Source organism: Dama dama, chromosome 1 (assembly GCF_033118175.1).
Source record: "Dama dama isolate Ldn47 chromosome 1, ASM3311817v1, whole genome shotgun sequence".
NCBI lineage: Eukaryota > Metazoa > Chordata > Mammalia > Artiodactyla > Cervidae > Dama > Dama dama.
The window spans coordinates 17,668,132-17,691,336 of record NC_083681.1 but is presented as its reverse complement, the minus strand read 5'-3'; the positions used below and the strand labels follow the sequence as shown (position 1 = coordinate 17,691,336).

Sequence of the window (23,205 nt, the reverse complement as noted above, 5' to 3'; positions counted from 1 at the left end):
ACCAATACATTTTTTCTTATGGAAATGTTTGTCTTAAGCTATGTTAATGTACCCCAGACTCCGTCTTCAAGTTGGTTCCGCCAAATGGCTCAAACTACTTGACAAACCAGTATGTTATACTCAGATATTGTTCCCCTAATCTATGTAAATTAAACTATTTGTGCGGTAATCTGCCCTTCTACAAGATTCAAGTCAATCGTTTTATGGCCTGGGATGAATTATCTGGTGCCATTCTGAATTTTAAGACATCCCTTTCTTTTCATTAACAGACTGTGAGTGACTATATAACATCCAGCTGAAGACTAGCAGAGGGGTACTCTTTCTGCCCCCTTCTGATGCCTATGTCAGAAGCTTTCTCTATATCCTTTATATTTTAATAAAACTTCATTACACAAATGCTCTGAGCGCTCCAGCCTCGTCTCTGGCCCCAGATTGAATTCGTCTCCTCTGGAGGCCAAGAATCCTGGCATCTTATCGTTCAGCAACAACCTTACATTATTGCATATCATTGTCCAAGATGGCTATGTATTTGTTCTATTAAAGCTATATTATCAGGAATTGCAGCAGAGGTAGGGTTACTTTGTGATCCTAGGGACTGTAGCACAACAGGTTGCTCTGTCCATGGGATTCTCCAGGCAATAATAATGGAGTGGATTGCCATACCCTCCTCCAGTGCCTCTTCCTGGCCCAGGGATTGAAACCACATGTCTTAACTTCTTCCCGCACTGGCAGGTGGGTTCTTTATCACTTGCCCCACCTGAGAAATCCAGCGGCCATACAGAGTTTTTCATTTTAGTAAACATGTTTTGTATAGTTTTAGTAATTTCAATTTCCCTGTGGGAATTCAGTATTGCTTCAGTTTAACTAATTTTTTCAGTGGCCGGCAATTTTATGGGGCACAACTAACTTTTCCACAATTTCAGGAAATGCCAGTTTTAAAGTACACACTTCAAACTGATATCTTCTAGCTTCAAGACTGAAAGTCATGCTAGCCAAAATGTCAATCCCCATTATATATTCTGGAATAGAAGCGATCATTTCTGATTAAGTTCTTCTAGATAATTGCCCCATTTTAAAATCAATTTTAGCTAGTACAGCTTCTGCTTACCCCCAAGGCCAGTTATTATTACTTTCCCTTTCTGTCCTTTAAAATTCTTGGGATTTCCAAGATGGCGGAGGAATAAGACAGGGAGATCACCTTCCTCCCCACAAATACATAAAAAATTTATCTACATATGGGACAACTCCTACAGGACACCTTTGGAATGCTGGCAGAAGACCCCAGACTTCCCAAAAGCAAGTCAATCTTCTTTGACTGAGATAGGGAAAAAAATTTTAAAGAGAGAAAGACTTTCAGGACAGGGATCTGTGCCCCGGGGAGGAAGACGTGAATGAGGAAAAGTTTCCCACACTCAGAAACCACCTCATAGGTGAGGACAGGAGGGAGCTTCCAAACTTCAGAGGGGAGTGCAATGGTGGGTGCTCAGGAAACAAAATGGAGAGAATTCATCGCAGAGATCATTGTTGAACAGCACTTTCCAGTCAAAAGTGGCTCTCACTTTCACACTCACAGCAGAGAGTGGGTGTGGGATGCTGAAGCTCAGGCTTGGGTGTCAGACCCAGGGAGAGAACCAGGGTTGGCTGCAGTGAGGATATTCTGAGAGGGCTAGAGAGACCAGGGAATATTGGGTGTCCCAGAAAGGCAAGATATTGCTGTAGATGGGACACTGCAACTCCGTGCATTCATAGACAGCGGCTATGGGCCCCAACGGCCACCAAAACTGGCAAAACCAGTAGGAGTGCCAACGGCAGAATTAGATCCATCTGCAGTTTACAGTCCCAGAGAGGGAAATGTAAGCAACAAAGTCAGGGAAAGTGCCTGAGGCAGCAGGCAAAACATTGCCACTGTGGTCCCAAATCCAGAGGTGGCAGCTGCCATCAGGTTGTGAGCAGACACAGGTGCCTGCTCACACCTTCCTGGGAGCCTAAGCTTTTCTTAGGGACCCATGATTTGGAGCCAATTCCTCTGGAAGAGTGCATGGCCCACCTCAGGTCAAGTCTCTACCATTGCAGGCACTCCTGGTACATCTCAACTGTGTCTTCAATATCCGTCCCTCTCCCCAGACTGAGTGAGCAAGTGAGCCATAACAAGCCTTAGCCTTTGCCCTCTTGTGTGTGGGAGGGAACAGACACCAGAAGATGGCCTACAAGAAGAGCCAGGCCCCAAATCAAAGCAGAACATCAGGGGCTGTATGACCAAAGAAGAGAATAGGAGTTAGCAGGTACACTGGATTCAGTTCAGTTCAGTTCAGTCGCTCAGTCATGTCTGACTCTTTGCTACCCCATTAATCGCAGCACGCCAGGCCTCCCTGTCCATACCAATGCCCGGAGTTTACTCAAACTCATGTCCATCGAATCAGTGATGGCACCCAAACATCTCATTCTCTGTCATCCCCTTCTCCTCCTGCCCCCAATCTGTCCCAGCATCAGGGTCTTTTCCAATGAGTCAGCTCTTCGCATCATGTGGCCAAAATATTGGAGTTTCAGCTTCAGCATCAGTCCTTCCAATGAACACCTAGGACTGATCTCCTTTAGAATACACTGGTTGATCTCCTTGCAGTCCAAGGGACTCTCAAGAATCTTCAACACCACAGTTCAAAAGCATCAGTTATTCGGTGCTCAGGTTTCTTCACATTCCAACTCTCACATCCATACATGGCCACTGGAAAAACCATAGCCTTGACTAGACGGACCTTCATTGGCAAAGTAATGTCTCTGCTTTTTAATATGCTAACTAGGTTGGTCATAGCTTTCCTTCCAAAGAGTAAGCGTCTTTTAATTTCATGTCTGCAATCACCATCTGCACTGATTTTGGAGCCCAAAAAAATAAAGTCTGACACTGTTTCCACTGTTTCCCCATCTATTTCCCATGAAGTGATGGGACCAGATGTCATGATAGTTTTCTGAAGGTTGAGCTTTAAGCCAACTTTTTCACTCTCCTCTTTCACTTTCATCAAGAGGCTCTTTAGTTCTTCTTCACATTCCGCCATAAGGGTGGTGTCAACTGCATATCTGAGGTTATTGATATTTCTCCCAGCAATCTTTATTCCAGCTTGTGCTTCTTCCAGCCCAGCATATCTCATGATGTACTCTGCATATAAGTTAAATAAGCAGGGTGACAGTATACAGCCTTGATGTACTCCTTTTCCTACTGGGAACCAGTGTGTTGTTCCATGTCCAGTTCTAACTGTTGCTTCCTGACCTGCATACAGGTTTCTCAAGAAGCAGGTCAGTGATCTGGTATTCTCATCTCTTTCAGAATTTTCCACAGTTTATTGTGATCCACACAGTCAAAGGCTTTGGCATAGTCAGTAAAGCAGAAATAGATGTTTTTCCGGAACTCACTTGCTTTTTCGATGATCCAGCAGATGCTGGCAATTTGATCTCTGGTTCCTCTGCCTCTTCTAAAACCAGCTTGAACATCTGGAAGTTCATGGTTCATGTACTGCTGAAGCCTGGCTTGGAGAATTTTGAGCATTACTTTACTAGCGTGTGAAATGAGTGCAATGGTGTGGTAGTCTGAGTATTCTTTGGGATGGCCTTTCTTTGGGATTGCAGTGAAAACTGACCTTTTCCAGTCCTGTGGCCACTGCTGAGTTTTCCACATTTGCTGGCATATTGAGTACAGCACTTTCACAGCATCATCTTTCAGGATTTGAAATAGCTCAACTGGAATTCCATCCATTAGGTTTGTTCATAGTGATGCTTTCTAAGGCCCACTTGACTTCACATTCCAGGATGTCTGGCTCTAGGTGAGTGATCACACCATCGTGATTATCTGGGTCATGAAGATCTTTTTTGTACAGTTCTTCTGTGTATTCTTGCCACCTTTTCTTAATATCTTCTGCTTTTGTTAGGTCCATTGAATTTCTGTCCTTTATTGAGCCCATCTTTGCATGAAATGTTCCCTTGGTATCTCTCATTTTCTTGAAGAGATCTCTAATCTTTCCCATTCTGTTGTTTTCCTCTATTTCTTTGCATTGATCGCTGAGGAAGGCTTTCTTATCTCTGCTTGCTATTCTTTGGAACTCTACATTCAAACGGGAATATCTTTCCTTTTCTCCTTTGCTTTTCGCTTCTCTTCTTTTCACAGCTATTTGTAAGGCCTCCTCAGACAGCCATTTTGCTTTTTTGCATTTCTTTTTCCGGGGGATGGTCATTTTTGAGATTTCTGTCATTTTTGAGATTGCATCCAGGTACTGCATTTCAGACTCTTTTGTTGACCATGATGGCTACTCCAGTTCTTTTAAGGGATTCTGGTCCACAGTAGTAGATATACACTGGATTAAATTCACAAATTAGCCTGAGACCGTGGATTTTAGGGGCAACTGTGGACTTTGGGAGGCTTCCCTGGTGGCTCAGACGGTAAAGTGTCTGCTTACAATGTGGGAGACCTGGGTTTGATCCCTGGGTCGCAAAGATCCCCTGGAGAGGAGCCAGTAAAAACCGGAGTAAGGCCATATCTGAGACTGAGCAGACCCTACACTGCCCACAACAGATCCAGAGACCTTAGAAATATTGGAGGAATTTGATATGAGTTTCAAAACTTCTTAGAAATATTGCAGGACTTTGATATGAGTTCCTTTCAGGTTCTGGGCTGTTGAATGTTTCTTTCACAAATAGCATTGAGGTTTTGTCTTCTGTGCTTTGTGGTCTATGAAGTTGTTCTACGGAAAGGGGTCAGGCTTGAACATCTGAGGCAGAAACCAGAGTCCAGGACTTTGAACCACCAGAGAACTCCTAACCCCTGGAACATTAATTGGCAAAAGCTCTCCCAAAGGCCACCATCTCCACACTAAGATCAAGCCCTATCCAAAGGCCAGCAAGCTCTGGGGCTGGATGCCCCACACCAATCCTTCAGCAAATGAGGAACACAACCCTTCACATTAGCAGGTAGGCTACCCAAAGCCAAACAAAACCCATAGATAGCCCAAACAACAGTACTGTACATGGCACTGCCCTTCAGAGAGACAAGATTCAGCTCCACCTACCAGAACACAAGCACAATCAGTGTGAAGAAATAGAGGAAAACAATAGACTGGGAAAGACTAGAGAACTCTTCAAGAAAATGAAAGATAGCAAGGGAAAATTTCATGCAAAGATAGGCACAATAAAGGACAAAAATGGTATGGACCTAACAAAAGCAGAAGATATTAAGAAGAAGTGGCAAGAATACACAGAAGAATTATACAAAAAAGATCTTCACAACCCAGGTAATCATGATGCTGTGATCACCAACCTAGAGCCAGACATCCTGGAACACCAAGTCCAGTGGGCCTTAGGAAGCATCACTACGAATAAAGCTAGTGGAGGAGACGGAATTCCAATTGAGCTATTTCAAATCCTAAAAGATGATGCTGTGAAAGTGCTGTACTCAATATGCCAGCAAACTTGGAAAACTCAGCAGTGGCCACAGGACTGGAAAAGATCAGGTTTTATTCCAATCCCAAAGAAAGGCAATGCCAAAGAATGTTCACATTACTGAACAATTTCACTCATCTCACACGCTAGCAAAGTAATGCTCAAAATTCTCCAAGCCAGGCTTCAGCAATATGTGATAAGGGGATGACAGAAGATGAGATGGTTGGATGGCATCACTAACTCAATAGACATGAGTCTGAGTAAGCTCCAGGAGTTGGTGATGCACAGGGAAGCCTTGCATGCTGCAGTCAATGGGGTCATGAAAAGTGGGACAGACTGAGCGACTGAACTGAACTGATGGATCAAGAAAACACAAGCAATGTTTAACAAGGACCTAGAAGTATTAAAGAATAGACAATCAGCAATGAATAACACAATAACTGAGATTAAACACATACTTGAGGGAACCAATAGCATAATAACTGAGGCAGGAGAATGGATAAGAAAGCTGAAAGAATGGTGGGAATAACTGTAGCAGAGTAGAATAAAGAAAAGTGAGTAAAAAGAAATGAGGAAAATCTAAGAGACTTCTGGGACAATATTAAGTGAACAAACATTCAAATCATACAGGTCCCAGAAAAAGAAGACTAAAGAAAAAAGCATGAGAAAATATTTCAAGAGATTATAATCAAAAATCTCTCCTAAAATGGGAAAGAAATTATCCACCGAATTCCCAGTAGCCCAGAGGGTCCCATACAAGATAAAACCAAGTGAAAGATGCCAGTTCAGTTCAGTTCAGTCGCTCAGTCGTGTCCAACTCTTTGCGACCCCATGAATCGCAGCAAGCCAGGCCTCCCTGTCCATCACCAACTCCCGGAGTTTACTCAAACTAATGTCCATCGAGTCAGTGATGCCATCCAACCATCTCATCCTCTGTTGTCCCCTTCTCCTCCTTCCCCCAATCCCTCCAAGCATCAGGGTCTTTTCAAATGAGTCAACTCTTCGCATGAGGTGGCCAAAATATTGGAGTTTCAGCTTCAGCATCAGTCCTTCCAATGAACACCCAGGACTGATCTCCTTTAGTATGGACTAGTTGGATCTCCTTGCAGTCCAAGGGACTCTCAAGAGTCTTCTCCAACACCATAATTCAAAAGCATCAATTTTTTGGCACTCAGCTTTCTTCACAGTCCAACTCTCACATGTGTACATGACCACTGGAAAAACCATAGCCTTGACCAGACAGACCTTTGTTGGCAAAGTAATGTTTCTTCTTTTTAATATGCTATCTAGGTTGGTCATAACTTTCCTTCCAAGGAGTGAAGACACATATTAATCAAACTAACAAAAGAACAAATATTAAAAACAGCAAAGCAAAGGCAACTAGTAACACACAAGAGGTTCACTTAAGGCTAACAGAGGATCTTTCAACAGAAGCTCTGTGGGTCAGAAGGGAGTGACAGCATATACTTAAAGTGATGAAAGGACAAAACTTACAACAACAACAAAAAACTTACAACCAAGATTACTCTATCAGGCAAGGATCTTGTTTATATTCGAAGGAGAAATAAAAAGCTTTATAGATAAGCAAAAATTAAGAGAATTCATAATCATAAACCAGCTTTACAACAAATTCTAAAGGAACTTTTCTAGACAGGAAACATTAGAGAAAGAAAGGCCTACAAAAAGAAACCCAAAACTGCAAAGTAATGGTAATAGGATGATATATATCATTAATTACCTTAAATGTGAATGGACTAAATGCTCCAAGCAAAAGACATAGATTGGCTGAACGGATACAAAAACTAGTCCCCTATATATGCTGTTGATAAGAGATCCACCTCAGATATAGGGGCACATATAGACTAAAAGTGAGGGGCAAGAAAAAGATATTCCATGCAAAGGAAATCAAAAGAATGTGGGAGTAGCAATACTCCTATCAGATAAAATAGAATTTAAAGAGTGTTACAGGATACAAAGAAGGACACTACACATTGATCAAGGGCTCAGTCCAAGAAGAATATATATGCACCCATTATAATAAATGCAATTATAAATATATATGCACCCAAAATAGGAGCACTTCAATACATAAGGCAAATACTAACAACTATTATAGAGGAAATCAAGAGTAACACAATAATAATGGGAGACTTTACTACCCCATTCACACTAATGGAAAGATCATTCAGACAGAAAATTAATAAGGAAACACAAGCTTTAAATGATACACTGGGCCAATTGGATCTAATTGAAAGCTACAGGACATTTCATCCAAAAGCAGTAGCCTTCACTTTTTTCTTAAGTGCACATGGAACATTCTCCAGGTCAGATCACATCTTGGGTCAGAAAACAAGCCTTGTCAATTTTAAAAAATCTGAAATCACTTCAAGCATCTTTTCTGATGACTATGCTATAAAATTAGGTGTCAACTATAGGGGAAAAAACTATAAAACCACAAACACATGGAGGCTGAACAATATGATACTGAATAAACAACAGATCACTGAAGAAACCAAAAGGAAAATCAAACTATAACTAGATAATAATGAGAAGGAAAATATGACAACTGGAAACCTATGGGGTGCACTAAAGCAGTGCTAAGAGGGAAGTTTGTAACAATACGAACTTACATCTAGAGACAAGAAAAATATCTAATAAAAAATCCAACCTTAACCTAAAAGAACTGGAAAAGTAGAACAAAAATCCCAAAGTTAGTAGAAATAAATAAATATTAAAGACCAGAGTAGAAACAAATGAAAAAGAAATATAGAAGACAATAGCAAATATCAGTAGAGCTAAAATATGGCTCTTTGAAAAGATAAAATTAACAAACTATCAGAAACATCAAAAAAGCAGGGGGGGCAGGAGAAAATTCAAATCAATAAAATTAGAAAAGAAAAAGGAGAAGTTACAGCTGACAATACAAAAGTTCATAAGAGAATACTATGAGCAACTATATGCCAATAAAAAGGACAACATGGAAGAAATGGACAAATTCTTAGGAGTACAACCTTCCAAAACTGCACCAGGAAGAGATAGAAAGTATGAACAGACCAATTCCAACCACAGAAATCAAAACTGTAATAAAAAAGAACCTCCAAAAACAGCAAAATCCCAGGGTCAGATGGCTTCAAAGGTGAATTTTGCCAAAAGTATAGAGAAGAGCTAGCATCTATACTGCTCAAACTCTTCCAGAAAATTGCAGAGGAAGAAAAACTCCCAATCTCATTTATGAGGTTACCACCATCCTGATAACAAAACCAGACAAAAATGCCAAGAAAAAAGAAAATTACAGGCCAATATCATGATGAACACAGATTCAACAATCCTCAATAAAATTGTAGCAAACAGAAGCAACAACATATTAAAATGATTGTATACCATGATCAAGTGGGCTTTATCCCAGGAATGCAAGGATACTTCAATATATAAAAATCAATCAATGTGATACACCATATTAAAAATTGAAATATAAAAATCATATGATCATCTCAATAGATGCAGAGAAGGCTTTTGATAAAATTCAACATCCATTTGTGATAAAAATTCTCCAGGTAGTAGACATAGAAGGATCATACCACAATGTAGTAAAGGCCATACACAACAAACCCACAGTAAACATTTTCAATGGTGAAAAACTGAAAGCATTTCCTGTAAGATCAGGAAAAAGACAAGTGTGCCCACTCTTGTCACTATTATTCAACATAGTTTTGGAAGTCTTATCCACAACAATCAGAAAAGAAATGGAAATAAAAGAAATCTAGAGTGGAAAAGAAGTAAAATTCTCATTGTCTGTAGACAACATGATGCTATAGATAGAAAATTACCAGTTAATCATTAAATATAGCAAAGTCACAGGGTATAGTATTAACACACAGAAATCCCTTGCATTCTGATACACTAAAAATAAAAAATCAGAAAGAGAAATTAAAAGAAATAATCTCATCTGCCATTGCAACAGAAAGAAAAAAATACCTAGGAATAGACCTAAATAAATAAACAAAAGACCTGTATGCAGAAAAGTATAAGACATTTTTGAAAGAAATCAAAGGTGACCCAAAGAGATGGAGAGATATACCATTTCTCGGATTGGAAAAATCATTTTAAAAATCAATGTTGTGAAATGATTATACTACCCAAATCATTCTACAGGTTCAACCAATCCCTATCAAACTATCAGTAGTGCTTTTCACAGAGTTAGAGCAAAAAATTTCAAAATATGTATGGAAACACAAGAGATTCTGAATAGACAAATCAATCTTGAGGGGAGGGAAAAAAAGAGTGAGAGGAATCAGTCTTCCTGTCTTCATACTATACTACAAAGCTACAGTCATCAATACAGTATGGTGCTGGCACAGAAACAGAAATATAGGCCAATGGAACAAGATAGAAAGCCCAGAGATAAGGCCATGCAACCAAGAGCACCTTGACGTTGACAGAGAAGGAAAGAATATACAATGGAGAGAAAAACAGCCTCTTCAATACGTATTTCTGGGAAAATTGGACAGCTACATGTAAATTAATGAACCTAGAACACCCACTAACACCATACACAAAAGTAAACTCAAAATGGGTTAAAGGTTTACATGCAAGGCCAGAAACTATAAAACTCATAGAGGAAAACATAGAACACCCCTTGACATAAATCACAGTAGGATACTTTATGATCCACCTTCTAGAATAATGGAAATAAAAACAAAAATAAACAAGTGAGACCTAATTAAATTTAAAAGCTTTTGCACAGCAAAAAGCAAGGTGAAAAGACAATGCTCAGAATGGGAGAATATAATAGTAAATGAAACAGCTGACAAAGACTAAGCTCCAAAATATACAAGCAGCTGATGCAGCTCAATATCAGAAAAACAAACAACCAAATAAAAAAAATGGACTGAAGACTCAAACATACATTTTTCCAAAGAAGACATACTCAGATGGTAAAGAATCTGCCTGGAATGCAGGAGACGTGGGTGTGGAAGATTCACTGGAGAAGGAAATGGCAACCCACTCCAGTATACTTGCTGGCGAAATCCATGGACAGAGGAACCTGGCAGGCTACAGTATATAAGGTCACAAAGAGTCAGACACAATAGAGCAGCTAACACACACACACACACACACACACATACAATAAACACCTGAAAAGAAGTTCACCATCTCTCATTATTCAGTTCAGTTCAGTTCCGTCTCTCAGTCATATCCGACTCTTTGTGACCCCATGAACCTCAGCATCCCTGGCCTCCCTGTCCATCACCAACTCACTGAGTCTACTCAAACTCATGTCCATTGAGTCGGTGATGCCATCCAACCATCTCATCCTCTGTCGTCCCCTTCTCCTCCTTCCCCCAATCCCTCCAAGCATCAGGGTCTTTTCCAATGAGTCAACTCTTCACATGAGGTGGCCAAAGTATTGGAGTTTCAGCTTCATCATCAGTCCTTCCAATGAACACCCAGGACTGATTTCCTTTAGGATGGATTGGTTGGATCTCCTTGCAGTCCAGGGGACTCTCAAGAGTCTTCTCCAACACCACAGTTCAAAAGCATCAATTGTTCTGTGCTCAGCTTTCCTCATAGTCCAACTGTCACATCCACACAGGACTACTGGAAAAACCACAGCCTTGACTAGATGGACATTTGTTGGCAAAGTAATGTCTCTGCTTTTTAATATACTATCTAGGTTGGTCATAACTTTCCTTCCAAGGAGTAAGCGTCTTTTAATTTCATGGCTGCGATCACCATCTCCAGTGATTTTGTAGCCCAGAAAAATAAAGTCTGCCACTGTTTCCACTGTTTGCCCATCTATTTCCCATGAAGTGATGGGACCAGATGCCATGATCTTAGTTTTCTGAATGTTGAGCTTTAAGCTAACTTTTTAACTCTCCTCTTTCACTTCATCAAGAGGTTGTTTAGTTTTTCTTCACTTTCTGCCATAAGGGTCGTGTCATCTGCATATCTCAGGCTATTGATATTTCTCCCGGCAATCTTGATTCCAGCTTGTGCTTCTTCCAGCCCAGCGTTTCTCATGATGTACTCTGCATATAATTTAAATAAGCATGGTGACAATATACAGCCTTGACATACTCCTTTCCCTATTTGGAACCAGTCTGTTGTTCCGTGTCCAATTCCAACTGTTGTTTCCTGACCTGCATAGTTTTCTCAAGAGGCAGGTCAGCTGGTCTGATATTCCTATCTCTTTCAGAATTTTGCACAGTTTATTGTGATCCACACAGTCAAAGGATTTGGCATAGTCAATAAAGCAGAAATAGATGTTTTTCTGGAACTCTCTTGCTTTTTTGATGATCCAGCAGATGTTGGCAGTTTGATCTCTGATTCCTCTGCCTTTTCTAAAGCCAGCTTGAGCATCTGGAAGTTCACAGTTCACGTATTGCTGAAGCCTGGCCTGGAGAATTTTGAGCATTACTTTACTAGCATGTGAGATGAGTGCAATTGTGCAGTAGTTTGAGCATTCTTTGAGATGGCCTTTCTTTGGGATTGGAATGAAAACTGACCTTTTCCAGTCCTGTGGCCACTGCTGAGTTTTCCACATTTGCTGGCATATTGAGTACAGCACTTTCACAGCATCATCTTTTAGGATTTGAAATAGCTCAACTGGAATTCCATCACCTCCACTAGCTTTGTTTGTAGTGATGCTTTCTAAGGCCCACTTGGCTCCACATTCCAGGATGTCTGACTCTAGGTGAGTGACCACACCATCGTGATTATCTGGGTCATGAAGATCTTTTTTCTATAGTTCTTCTGTGTAGTCTTGCCACCTTTCCTTAATATCGTCTGCTTCTGTTAGGTCCATACCATTTCTGTCCTTTATTGAGCCCATCTTTGCATGAAATGTTCCCTTGGTATCTCTAATTTTCTTGAAGAGATCTCTAGTCTTTCCTGTTCTATTGTTTTCTTCTATTTCTTTGTATTGATCGCTGAGGCAGGCTTTCTTATCTCCCCTTGCTATTCTTTGGACTCTGCATTCAAATGGGTATATCTTTCCTTTTCTCCTTTGCTTTTCACTTGTCTTCTTTTCATAGCTATTTGTAAGGCCACCTCAGACAGCCATTTTGCTTTTTTGCATTTCTTTTTCTTGGGGATGGTATTGATCCCTGTCTCCTGTACAATGTCAAGAATCTCCTCCATAATTCATCAGGCACTCTGTCTATCAGATCTAGTCCCTTAAATCTTTTTCTCACTTCCACTGTATAATCATAAGGAGAAATGCAAATCAGAACTACAATGAAGTATCACTTCACACCACTCAAAATGGCTATCATCAAAAAATGTACAAGTAATACAATGTACAAGCTTGGAAAGGGTGTGGAGAAAAGGGAAACCTCTTTCATAGTTGATGGGAATAAAAGTGGATACAGCCACTATGGAGAACAGTATGGAGATTCCCTAAAGAAACAAACAACTAGTAATCACACTACTATATTACCCAACAATTCCACTACTGTGTATACACCCTGAGGAAGCCATAATTGAAAAATATGCACATACCCCAATTTTCACTGCAGTACTGTTTGGATAAATGGATGAATGGATAAAGAAGTGGTACAAACATCAATGGAATAAAAAGCAATAAATTTGAGTCAATTCTAATGAGGTGGGTGAACCTAGAGCCTATTATCTAGAGTGAATAAGTCAGAAAGAGAAAAACAGATATTGTATGATAACACATATATATGAAATCTATAAAGATTCTACTGATGAACCTGTTTGCAGAGCAGCAATGGAGATGCAATCATAGAGAACAGACATTTGGACCCAATGGGGGAAGGAGAGGGAGGTACGAATTTAAAAAGTAACATTGAAACATAAATATTACGATATGTAAAATAGACAGCCAGTGGGAATTTGCTGTAAGATCCAGGGAGCTCAAACCCTGTGCTCTGTGAAACCCTAGAGGGGTGGGATGGTGTGGGAGTTGAGAGAAAGTTTCAAGAGGGAGGAGACATATGTAGGCCTGTGGGTGATTCATGTTTATGTAGGACGGAAACTAACAGAATGTTGTAAAGCAATTACCCTCCCATTAAATATTTTAAAAATTCCTTGGATTTCATAGATTAAAGAGGCCTCTGCCTTGGTGTTTTTTAATGCCCCACAGTCATTTCTGAGCCATTTTCTAAAAAACATTATTACTTTTACATGATGCTACCTATCTTTTCTAGTCCAAGAGTCTATCAGATCTTGACCCTCAAGTCATTCTTTCTTTTCATTTTTCTTTAAATCCTTCCAAGGATAAATGGGATTGGGGAACAAATCTGAGTCTTTAGATTCATTTTCTCCATCTTCATTAGTAAATGAACTATTTCTTCTTGGTCACCTGTTTCCTTCTTTTTCTTTTTTATCCATAACAGTATCCTGAGACGCCTTTCTTACATCTAACCCTCACTTACAATTCATATTTCATAATTCTTTAGCACATATTCTGTCACTTTTTTTCTTTAGGGACTCTTTCTTTAAGGAGAGCCAGAAACATATCTTTTCTAGATACTCTGTTAATTGCTTTTGTTGCATTCCCTGTCTTCCTTTTCTTTCACAATTCCATGTTACTAAATTACCCAGTTGCTGGACTTTATCAATTACTACATTAATGGGAATGCCCATCCCATTTAACAGAAGGGTTAAAATGACATGTTTGTAACTGGAAAGAGCCATTTTAAAGATCTTGTTTCTCATCTGTACTATTTAAGGCATTTGTGACATTTCATCTACATGCCCTGCAAAGATGGCACTTTTCATTCATAGCCTCCTCCTTCAGTCTCTGAACACAGTAGTTTAAAGTATACCAAGGGGGATCACTTCCAGCCAAAGTGGGTCCTAAAGAATATTTCTTAATGCACCCTTCAATCACCACTTCTAGCAGATTTGAGTCCAGGACTTTTTACTTTTATTTCTAAAAGCTTGTTGCACAAAAGAGTCATTGCTGATAGTGTCAAATTTATTTGTGTCATCCTCATCTATGAGAATATCAGCTGCCCCAGTATCATATATGCACACTACTCAGGAAAAGAGGGCTCTCCAGACCTCTTAACAGATCTGCTTATGACATCATTAATTTAATGCTGGGTGTAATCCTCAAGGGTGTCTTTCCTAAGTATCATTATAGATCAACATGCATGAACAACATGGAAACCACAAATCAAACACATACAATAGAGTCACAAATGCCAATTACACAATAGACCAGTTAGACTTAATTGATATCTACAAGACACTAACCACATCCATAAAAAGCAGAATACACATTCTTTTCAAGTGAACATGGAATGTTCTCCAGGATAGACCAAATCTAGCTCACAAAACAAGCTTCAACAATTTAAGAAGATAGAAAATATACCAAGTATTGTTCCAGACCACAACTGTATGAAACAAAAATCAACTACAGAAAGAAGAAAGATTTAAAAAAATATATGGAGACTAGACAACATGACACTAAAAAAGTCATTGGCTCAGTGATGAAATCAGAAAACATCTCAGAAAAAATCAATGAAAGCATTAGTTTATAAAATCTATGAGATGTAGTAAAAGCAGTTCTAAGATAGAAGTTCATAGCAATACATGTGTTACTCTAGAAACAAGAAAAACTCATATAACCTAACTGATCATCTAAAAGAATTAGAAGGAAACAAAGCCTAAAGTCAGCAGAAGGAAGGAAATAATAAAGATCAGAGAGGAAATGAACAAAGTAGAGATTTCAAAAAATAGAAAAGATCAATGAAACCCAAAATTATTTTTTTGAAAAGATAAAATTGACAAACCTCTGGCCAGACTCACTGAGAAAAAATGAGAGATGGCCCAAATGAACAAAATAAGAAATGAAGGAGGAGAACTAACAACCAATACCACCAATATACAAAAAAAAAAAAAAAAAAAAATGCCCAACAAGTTGGGTAACCTGTAAGAAATGGACTAATTTCTACAAACTTGCAGTCTGCTAAGACTGAGTCAAGAAGGAGCAGATAATCTAAACAGATTGATCTGTTAGAAGTAAAACAATCTGTAATTTAAAAACCTCCCTGCAAACAAAAGTTCAGGACCAGAAGGCTTTACAGAGGAACTCTTCCAAGCATACATAGAAAAATATATACCTATCCTCAAGCTATTTCAAGAAGTTAAAAAGCAGGGAACACTATTATCTTGACATCAAAATCAGATGAAAACACTACAAAAAGAAAAAAGAAAATTATGGCCAATATATTTGATGAATATAGATTAAAATTATCAACAAAATATTAGCAAACTGAATCCAACAATGCATACAAAGGATCACAAACCATCATCAAATTGAATTTATTCCAAGGTCACAAGGATGCTTCAATTTATGCAAATAAATCAATATAATACACCACATTAACAAAAGGAAAGACAAAAACTATACGATTATCTCAATAGATGAAGAAAAGGCATTTAACAAAATTCAACATCCATTTATGATAAAAACTTTCATCAAAGTGGGTATAGAGGGAACATAATTCACCATAGTAAAGGTCTTTTACAACAAACTCACTGACACTATAATACTAAAAGCTGAACCCCTTCTCACTAAAATTAGGAACAAGACAAAGATGCCCACTCTCATTGCTTCTATTTAGCATAGTATTGGAAGTCCTAGCAACAGTAATCACACAAGAAAAAGAAGCTATCCACATTGAAAGGAAGAGATAAGATGGTCACTATTTGCAGATGACAGGATACACTATATAGAGAACCTTAAAATCTCCACCCTAAAACTATTAGAACTAATACATGAATTCGCCAAGTTTGCAGGATGCAAGGTTAATATAAAAAATCTGTTTTGCTTCTACATATTAATAATCAAACATCAGAAAGGAAAGTAAAAAAAAAAATACCATTTAAAAAACAGCTAGGAATAAAATTAACCAAGGAGATGAAAGACCTATTTACCAAAAACTATAAAACATTGATAAACAAAACTGAAGATGATTCAAATAAATGAAAAAAATATCCCATGCTCTTTTGATTAGATTGGAAGAATCAATATTATTAAAATAAGCAAACTACCCAAAGAGATCTACAGACTTAACGCAATTTCTCTCAAGATACCCAGAAGAATTTTCATAGAACTAAAACAGATAATTCTGAAATTTATACAAAATCTCAAATTGCTAAAGCAATTCTGGGGGAAAAGAATAAAGCTGGAATTATAATCTTCCAGACTTTAGGACTATAATCCCAAACTATGGTAATCAAAATAGGGTGGTATTAGCACACACAGAAAAAAACAGAACATCAGAACATAAATGAATGGAACAGAAATAGAGAGCCCAGAAATAAATCCAGACATCTATGGTCAATCTATAAAGGGGGAAGACTTTATAATGGATAAAAGACAGTCTCTTCAAGAAAAGGTACAGGGAATGCTGGACAGCTACTTGTGAAACAATAAAATTGGAACTTTTCCTCAAACAATATACAATACTAAAGTGAAAATGGTTTAAAGACCAAAATTTAAGACACGACACCATAAAAATCCTAGAAGAGAACGTAGGCAGAACACTCTTTGACATAAACTCTAGCAACACATTTTCAGATTGGTCTGCTAGGGAAAAATAAATAAAAGCAAAAATAAACAAATGAGACATTTAAAATTAAAAGAAATTACATCACAAAGGCAACCATCAACAAAACAAATAGATGACCTATAGAATGGGAGAAAATATTTGCAAGCAATGCAACCAATAAGGGGTTACTATTCAAAATATTCAAATAACTCATGCAATTCAATATTAAATAAGCAACCCAATTAAGCTGGGGGCAAAAGACCTGACTAGACATTTTCTAAAGAAACCATATAGATGGCTAACAGGCACATGAAAAGATGCTCAACATTGCTCATACCAGAGAAATGCAAAAAGCACCATGAGATGTCACCTCACACCAGTCAGAATAGCCATCATCAAAACACCTACAATTAATAAATGCTGGAGAGGGTGTGGAGGGGAAAAAAAAAAAAACCTCCTACACTGTTGCTTGGAATATAAATTGGTGGAGCAGTCTGGAAAACAGTATAGTGGTTCCTTAAAAAACTAAAAGTAGAACTACCATATGATCCAGCCATTCCACTCCTGAGTATGTATCCAAAAAAGAGGTTCTCAAAAATGCAAATGAAGACAAATCTCTGACTATAGCAAACCATAAGCTGATGTCATGTAATTAATTTTATACATTAATGAGTTTTGCAGCACAACAATATTCTAATTTAGTTCTGCCAAAGTCAAGTGAGACCATATCACACCTTCCCATTTGGCACGTACAAAATTACCCTCAGCTCCTTGTCCATTTTACAACATCCTCATGCTCTTGAGATGTGACAGATCAACAGTGGAGCAAACATCAATGATAGATTGATTTAGCTACTTGCCTATGACTTGATAGAAAACACAGGAGCTGTGTAGCAAATTACAATGAAGCTTCCCAGTCCCAGTAATGAGGTTGGTAAAGCTTCTTTTGTGCTTGTCTTTTTTTTTCTGGAAGGCCCTCAAACTTGCACCTGTTCCCTTCCCAAGAAAGCAATGCCTGCATACCAACTTACTAGGCAAACAGTGACACACGACTATTAAGAAACTAGATACTCCTCTGTCAGTTCACATGGAGCACATTATTAATGCGACATTTGAGTCAGTCTTATTAAGCAAACAGACTAGTTAAGAGCTCTGGCACAGAACATTGATGCAGTCTGCGAGGTCCATGATTTGCATTTGAAGGATAAGATTCAGTGTTCATAGTCAATCACAAGTGAAACTACTACTTTGAGGGGCATATTGAATACACCAGTAATCTTGGCATCAAGATACTCATACTTTGAGCTCTAGACGTTGTTCTTTCACTGTCGCTTATACAAGCATGAAGTCAAACTGATAAGACTTAGTGAAAAACAGTCCTTTTATGTGAGGTTCCATCAACAATTTTTATTCATTTCTTTCTAAAGATAATGGGCTTGTAGTACTAAAGACTGATGGAAATTAATAGAACAAAAACTAAACCTGCCTCCACCACCATTCAATTTTCTTCCCCAGGTTCTTCCCAAACCATCACTATATAAAAGGCCCCAAAGAAAAGCTTTTCAAAAACCACTAAAATAACCAAGGAACCAAATCATACTAACCTTTTGACTGATTTTTAAGGCACTGATCTCAGGAAATCTCACTATTGTTCTTTCCATGCAGATCAAAGCTGAAAATGAGCAAGAGCACTGAGAAGCAGTATGTGTGGTCAAAACAAAAGACAAAAGAATGGTGAGCAGATCTGGGTCAACAGAATTTGGTCTGAATATGAAAGCAGAAAGCATTGCACATTTAAAAATTTTTGGTCATCAATGCATGACAATGATTATGTTCTAAAAATCTAGGTTTTCACACAGTAAGTCTATTCCCTATTATATATATTTGACAGCACTCGACTTTTCTAGCTAATAATTATACCTTTTTTCTTTATCAATCTGCTTCCTGCTATGTTCACAGCAAATTATTCCCACTTTTTTACTTTTGCAATTAACTGTATGGTTTGTTTAATTGATCCTTCCACAGTTTGGATATCTTTTTCCAAATTGTTACTATTCCTTTTAAATTGCAATTAACTGTATGGTTTGTTTAATTGATCCTTCCACGGTTTGGATATCTTTTTCCAAATTGTTACTATTCCTTTTAAACTGTGATTTGGTATTTAGGAAAATTTTACTTTTCAACTGCACAAAAGCAAAATAATAATAACTACATTATTGAACCTCTTTTTGATTCTTGGACCCAATTCCCACCACATCAAAAACAAACAATTCTAGGCTACTAAGAGAGTGTCTCAGAATTCAGCTCAGTTCTGACACTTTCTACCCAGAGGCAGTATCACATTCTACAGGTCACGGATTCAAGACTACAAGGCTAAATTCAGACGGCAGTCACATGCCCAAATTGCTGCTATAAATAAGAAGTCCCCATGACCCCTTCCTCTGGTTCAATTAATTTGCTAGAGCAACTCACAGAACCCATAGCAATATTTTCCTTACCAGATTACCAACTTATTACAACAAGATATAACTCAGAAACAGTCAGATGAAAGCTATACACAGGGCAAGGCACAGAGCTTCCATGCTTTTTCCAGGCACTTCACCATCTCAGCACTTCCAACCTGGAGGTTTTCCAAACACTGTCCTTTTGGGGTTTTACCAAGGCCTCATTACTTAGGATGATTGATGAAATCCTTGTCCATTGGCAACTAATTCAATCTCCAACTCCCTTTCACCTCCCCCAAGATCAGAGGGATGGTACTGAAAATTCCCATCCATTCCCAAAGCTAGAGGACATGAAGGAATTCCAGTTGAGCTATTTCAAATCCTAAAAGATGATTCTGTGAAAGTGCTTCACTCAATATGCCAGCAAATTTGGAAAATGCAGCAGAGGCCACAGGACTGGAAAAGATTAGTTTTCATTCCAATCACAAAGAAAGACAATGCCAAACAATATTCAAATTACCACACAATTGCACTCAAATCACACGCTAGCAAAGTAATGCTCAAAATTCTCCAAGCCAGGCTTCAACAGTACATGAACCGCGAACTTCCAGATGTTAATGTTGGATTTAGAAAAGGCAGAAGAAGAAGAGATCAAATTACCAACATCCATTGGAACATCAAAAAAGCATGAGAGTTCCAGAAAAACATCTACTTCTGCTTTATTGACCATGCCAAACCCTTTGACTGTGTGGATCACCACAAGTTGTGGAAAATTCTTCAACAGATAGGAATACCAGGCCACCTGACCTTTCTCTTGAGAAATCTGTATGCAGGTCAGGAAGCAACAGTTAGAATTTGACCTGGGAACAACAGACTTGTTCCACATCAGAAAAGGAGTACATCAAGGCTGTATATTGTCACCCTTCTTACTTAACTTATATGCAGAGTACAGCATGAGAAATGCTGGACTGGATGAAGCACAAGCTGGAAACAAGATTGCCGGGAGAAATATCAATAACATCAGATATGCAGATGACACCACCCTTATGGCAGAAAGTGAAGAACTAAAGAGCCTCTTGATGAAAATGAAAGAGGAGAGTGAAAAAGATGGCTTAAAACTCAACATTCAGAAAACTAAAATCATGGCATCCAGTACCATCACTTCATGGTAAAGAGATGGGGAAACAAGGGAAACAGTGACAGACTTTATTGTTTTGGGCTCCAAAGTCACTGCGGATGGTGACTGTAGCCATGAAATTCAAAGATGTTAGCTCTTTGGAAGAAAAGCTATGACCAAACTGGACAGCATATTAAAAAGCAGAGACCTTAATTTGCCAACAAAAGTCCATCTAGTCAAAGCTATGGTTTTTCCAGTAGTCATGTATGGATGTGAGAGTTGGACTCTAAAGAAAGCTGAGTGCCAAAGAATTGATGCTTTTGAACTGTGGTGTTGGAGAAGACTCTTGAGAGTCCCTTGGACTGCAAGGAGATCCAATCAGTCAATCCTAAAGGAAATCAGTCCTGAATATTCATTGGATGGACTGATGCTAAAGCTGAAACTCTGATACTTTGGCCACCTGATGCAAAGAACCGGCCCATTTGAAAATACCCTGATGCTGGGAAAGATTGAAGGCAGGAGGAGAAGGGGATGGTAGAGGATGAGATGGTTGGATGGCATCACCAACTTGATGGACATGAGTTTGAGTAAGCACCTGGAGTTGGTGATGGACAGGGAAGTCTGGCACGTTCCAGTACATGGGATCACAAAGAGTTGGACACGACTGAGCAACTGAAATGAACTGAACTGAATCACAGAATTTGTTCTCCAGGCAAATACCCTCATCTTTTGGTGGGGCCCCAATGTCATCTCATTAACATAAAAGAGACATCTTTATTGATTCTTTCATTTAGGAAATTCCAAGGGTGTTAGGAGTTCTGTGACAGAAATGTGAAAAAAACACAAATATATATTTCTTATTATAAACCATAACATCCTAAAGCCCTTATTTGTGCCATTCAGTAAGTTAAGTACTTTACAAAATTATCTCTTATGAAATGCATTTAATAATTATTATCTTAGTTTAAGAAAGAAAGTGAGGAGCAGAGAACCTAAATAAAGACTTAATTTACAATGTTGAAGAGTCAGGATACAAACCCAGAAGTCTGACTCCCAAGTTTTTGCTGAAAGATAATACAGTTGAGTTGATATTAGTGAAGCATGCCATTGTATTTGGTATACCATATTATAATATGCACCATATTATATACATTATTTCTTTGGTTCTAAGAAATATTCTCCCCACATTTAAAAATTTCTGGAATCAGAATGCTTCTTAACATTGATGTATTAAATGTTATTCACTCAGTCATGTCCAACTCTTTGTGATCCCATGGACTATAGCCCACCAGGCTTCTCTGTCCATGGAATTTTCTAGGCAGGAATACTGGAGCGAGTAGCCATTCCCTTCTTCAGGGCATCTTCCTGACCCAGGAATGGAACCCAGATCTCCTGCATTGTAGGCAGATTCTTTACTGTATGAGCTACCAAGGAGATCCATAAAATTGATGTGGACAAATATTAGAGAGGTGTTACTATGCCCCTCCCTAATCCCTGCAAAAGAGTTGTTTTTAAGAGGCATATTGAGAGATCTGCATGGGCTGGGATTGTGAAAGGATCAACATGCCTTTAGCTAGAGAGTTACTGCATCCTTCCTTGGAGGAGAAAAAGAAAAAACATAAAAAGAAACGGCTGGTTCAAAGTCCAAATTCTTACTTCATGGATGTAAAATGTCCAGGTTGCTACAAGATTACCACAGTTTTCAACCACGCTCAGACAGTAGTGCTTTGTGTAGGCTGTTCAACAGTGCTGTTCCAGCCAACAGGAGGAAAAGCCAGACTCACAGAAGACTGTTCATTTAGAAGTAAGCAACACTAATGATCCACACAACTTCTTGAATTTGTGTTCTATTGCAGAAAGCCTTATCAGTTCATTAATTCCAGTTAATCTACCAAGATAATGTAATTATATTTAATTTTGTAAAGTATACAGCAGCAGTCTCCTCTTTTGGTGTCAGTTTTTCAATAAAGTTTTGATTATGGGCAAAAAAAAAAAAAAAGAGGCATATCTTACAGATAACAGCAAAGTAGAATTAGGGAAACATCTAATTTATGCTTAATTGTTTCCAGGATTCAACCACCTGTCTGCACATCAATAAATTATTATTGAAAATTCTGGCATCTGTTGCCCCAACTGACTCTAGTAATACTTAGGCCCTCAAGATGTTCACATCTATGTTCACTAATATCTCTACAGATAGGAACTAATACTGCCCATCTGGATGAAATACAGCTTTTATCCCCATGTTTCACAGATATCTTTGATAAAAGAGGTTTTGTTGCATCTGCCTGGAGCTTTCTCACTGTGGAATCTGACCATGGGATCAAGCAAAGAAATAGATTCCACTCTGGCCTCCCTACCATGCCCATCTCTAGATGCTCCTATAGAAACCTCCTCTCATTTTACTTAGGAAACAAAAATCTAATGTCTTTGCAGCATTATTCACGGACATTTATTGAAACAATCTAAGCATCTAACTTTACTAGCGTGTGAGATGAGAGCAATCTTGCGGTAGTTTGAGTATTCTTTGGCATTGCCTTTCTTTGGGATTGGAATGAAAAGTAATGCTCAAAATTCTCCAAGCCAGGCTTTAGCAATATATGAACCGTGAACTTCCAGATGTTCAAGTTGGTTTTAGAAATGGCAGAGGAACCAGAGATCAAATTGCCAACATCTGCTGGATCATTGAAAAAGC

General features: G+C 38.5%; 1 protein-coding gene across 1 annotated transcript; it reads left to right on the top strand.

Moving 5' to 3' along the window:
* The first annotated feature begins 22,042 nt into the window (after nt 1-22,042).
* On the top strand, nt 22,043-22,487 carry LOC133043893 (small ribosomal subunit protein eS27-like). The gene has a single exon (XM_061125328.1). The coding sequence runs from the start codon at nt 22,047-22,049 to the stop codon at nt 22,326-22,328; it is 282 nt and encodes a 93-aa protein (XP_060981311.1). The 5' UTR covers nt 22,043-22,046; the 3' UTR covers nt 22,329-22,487.
* The last annotated feature ends 718 nt before the right edge of the window (nt 22,488-23,205 follow it).

What these genes read in the sequence shown, in the direction of transcription:
- LOC133043893 (XM_061125328.1), top strand. Translation starts at nt 22,047, where the DNA reads ATGGGCTGGGATTGTGAAAGGATCAACATGCCTTTAGCTAGAGAGTTA.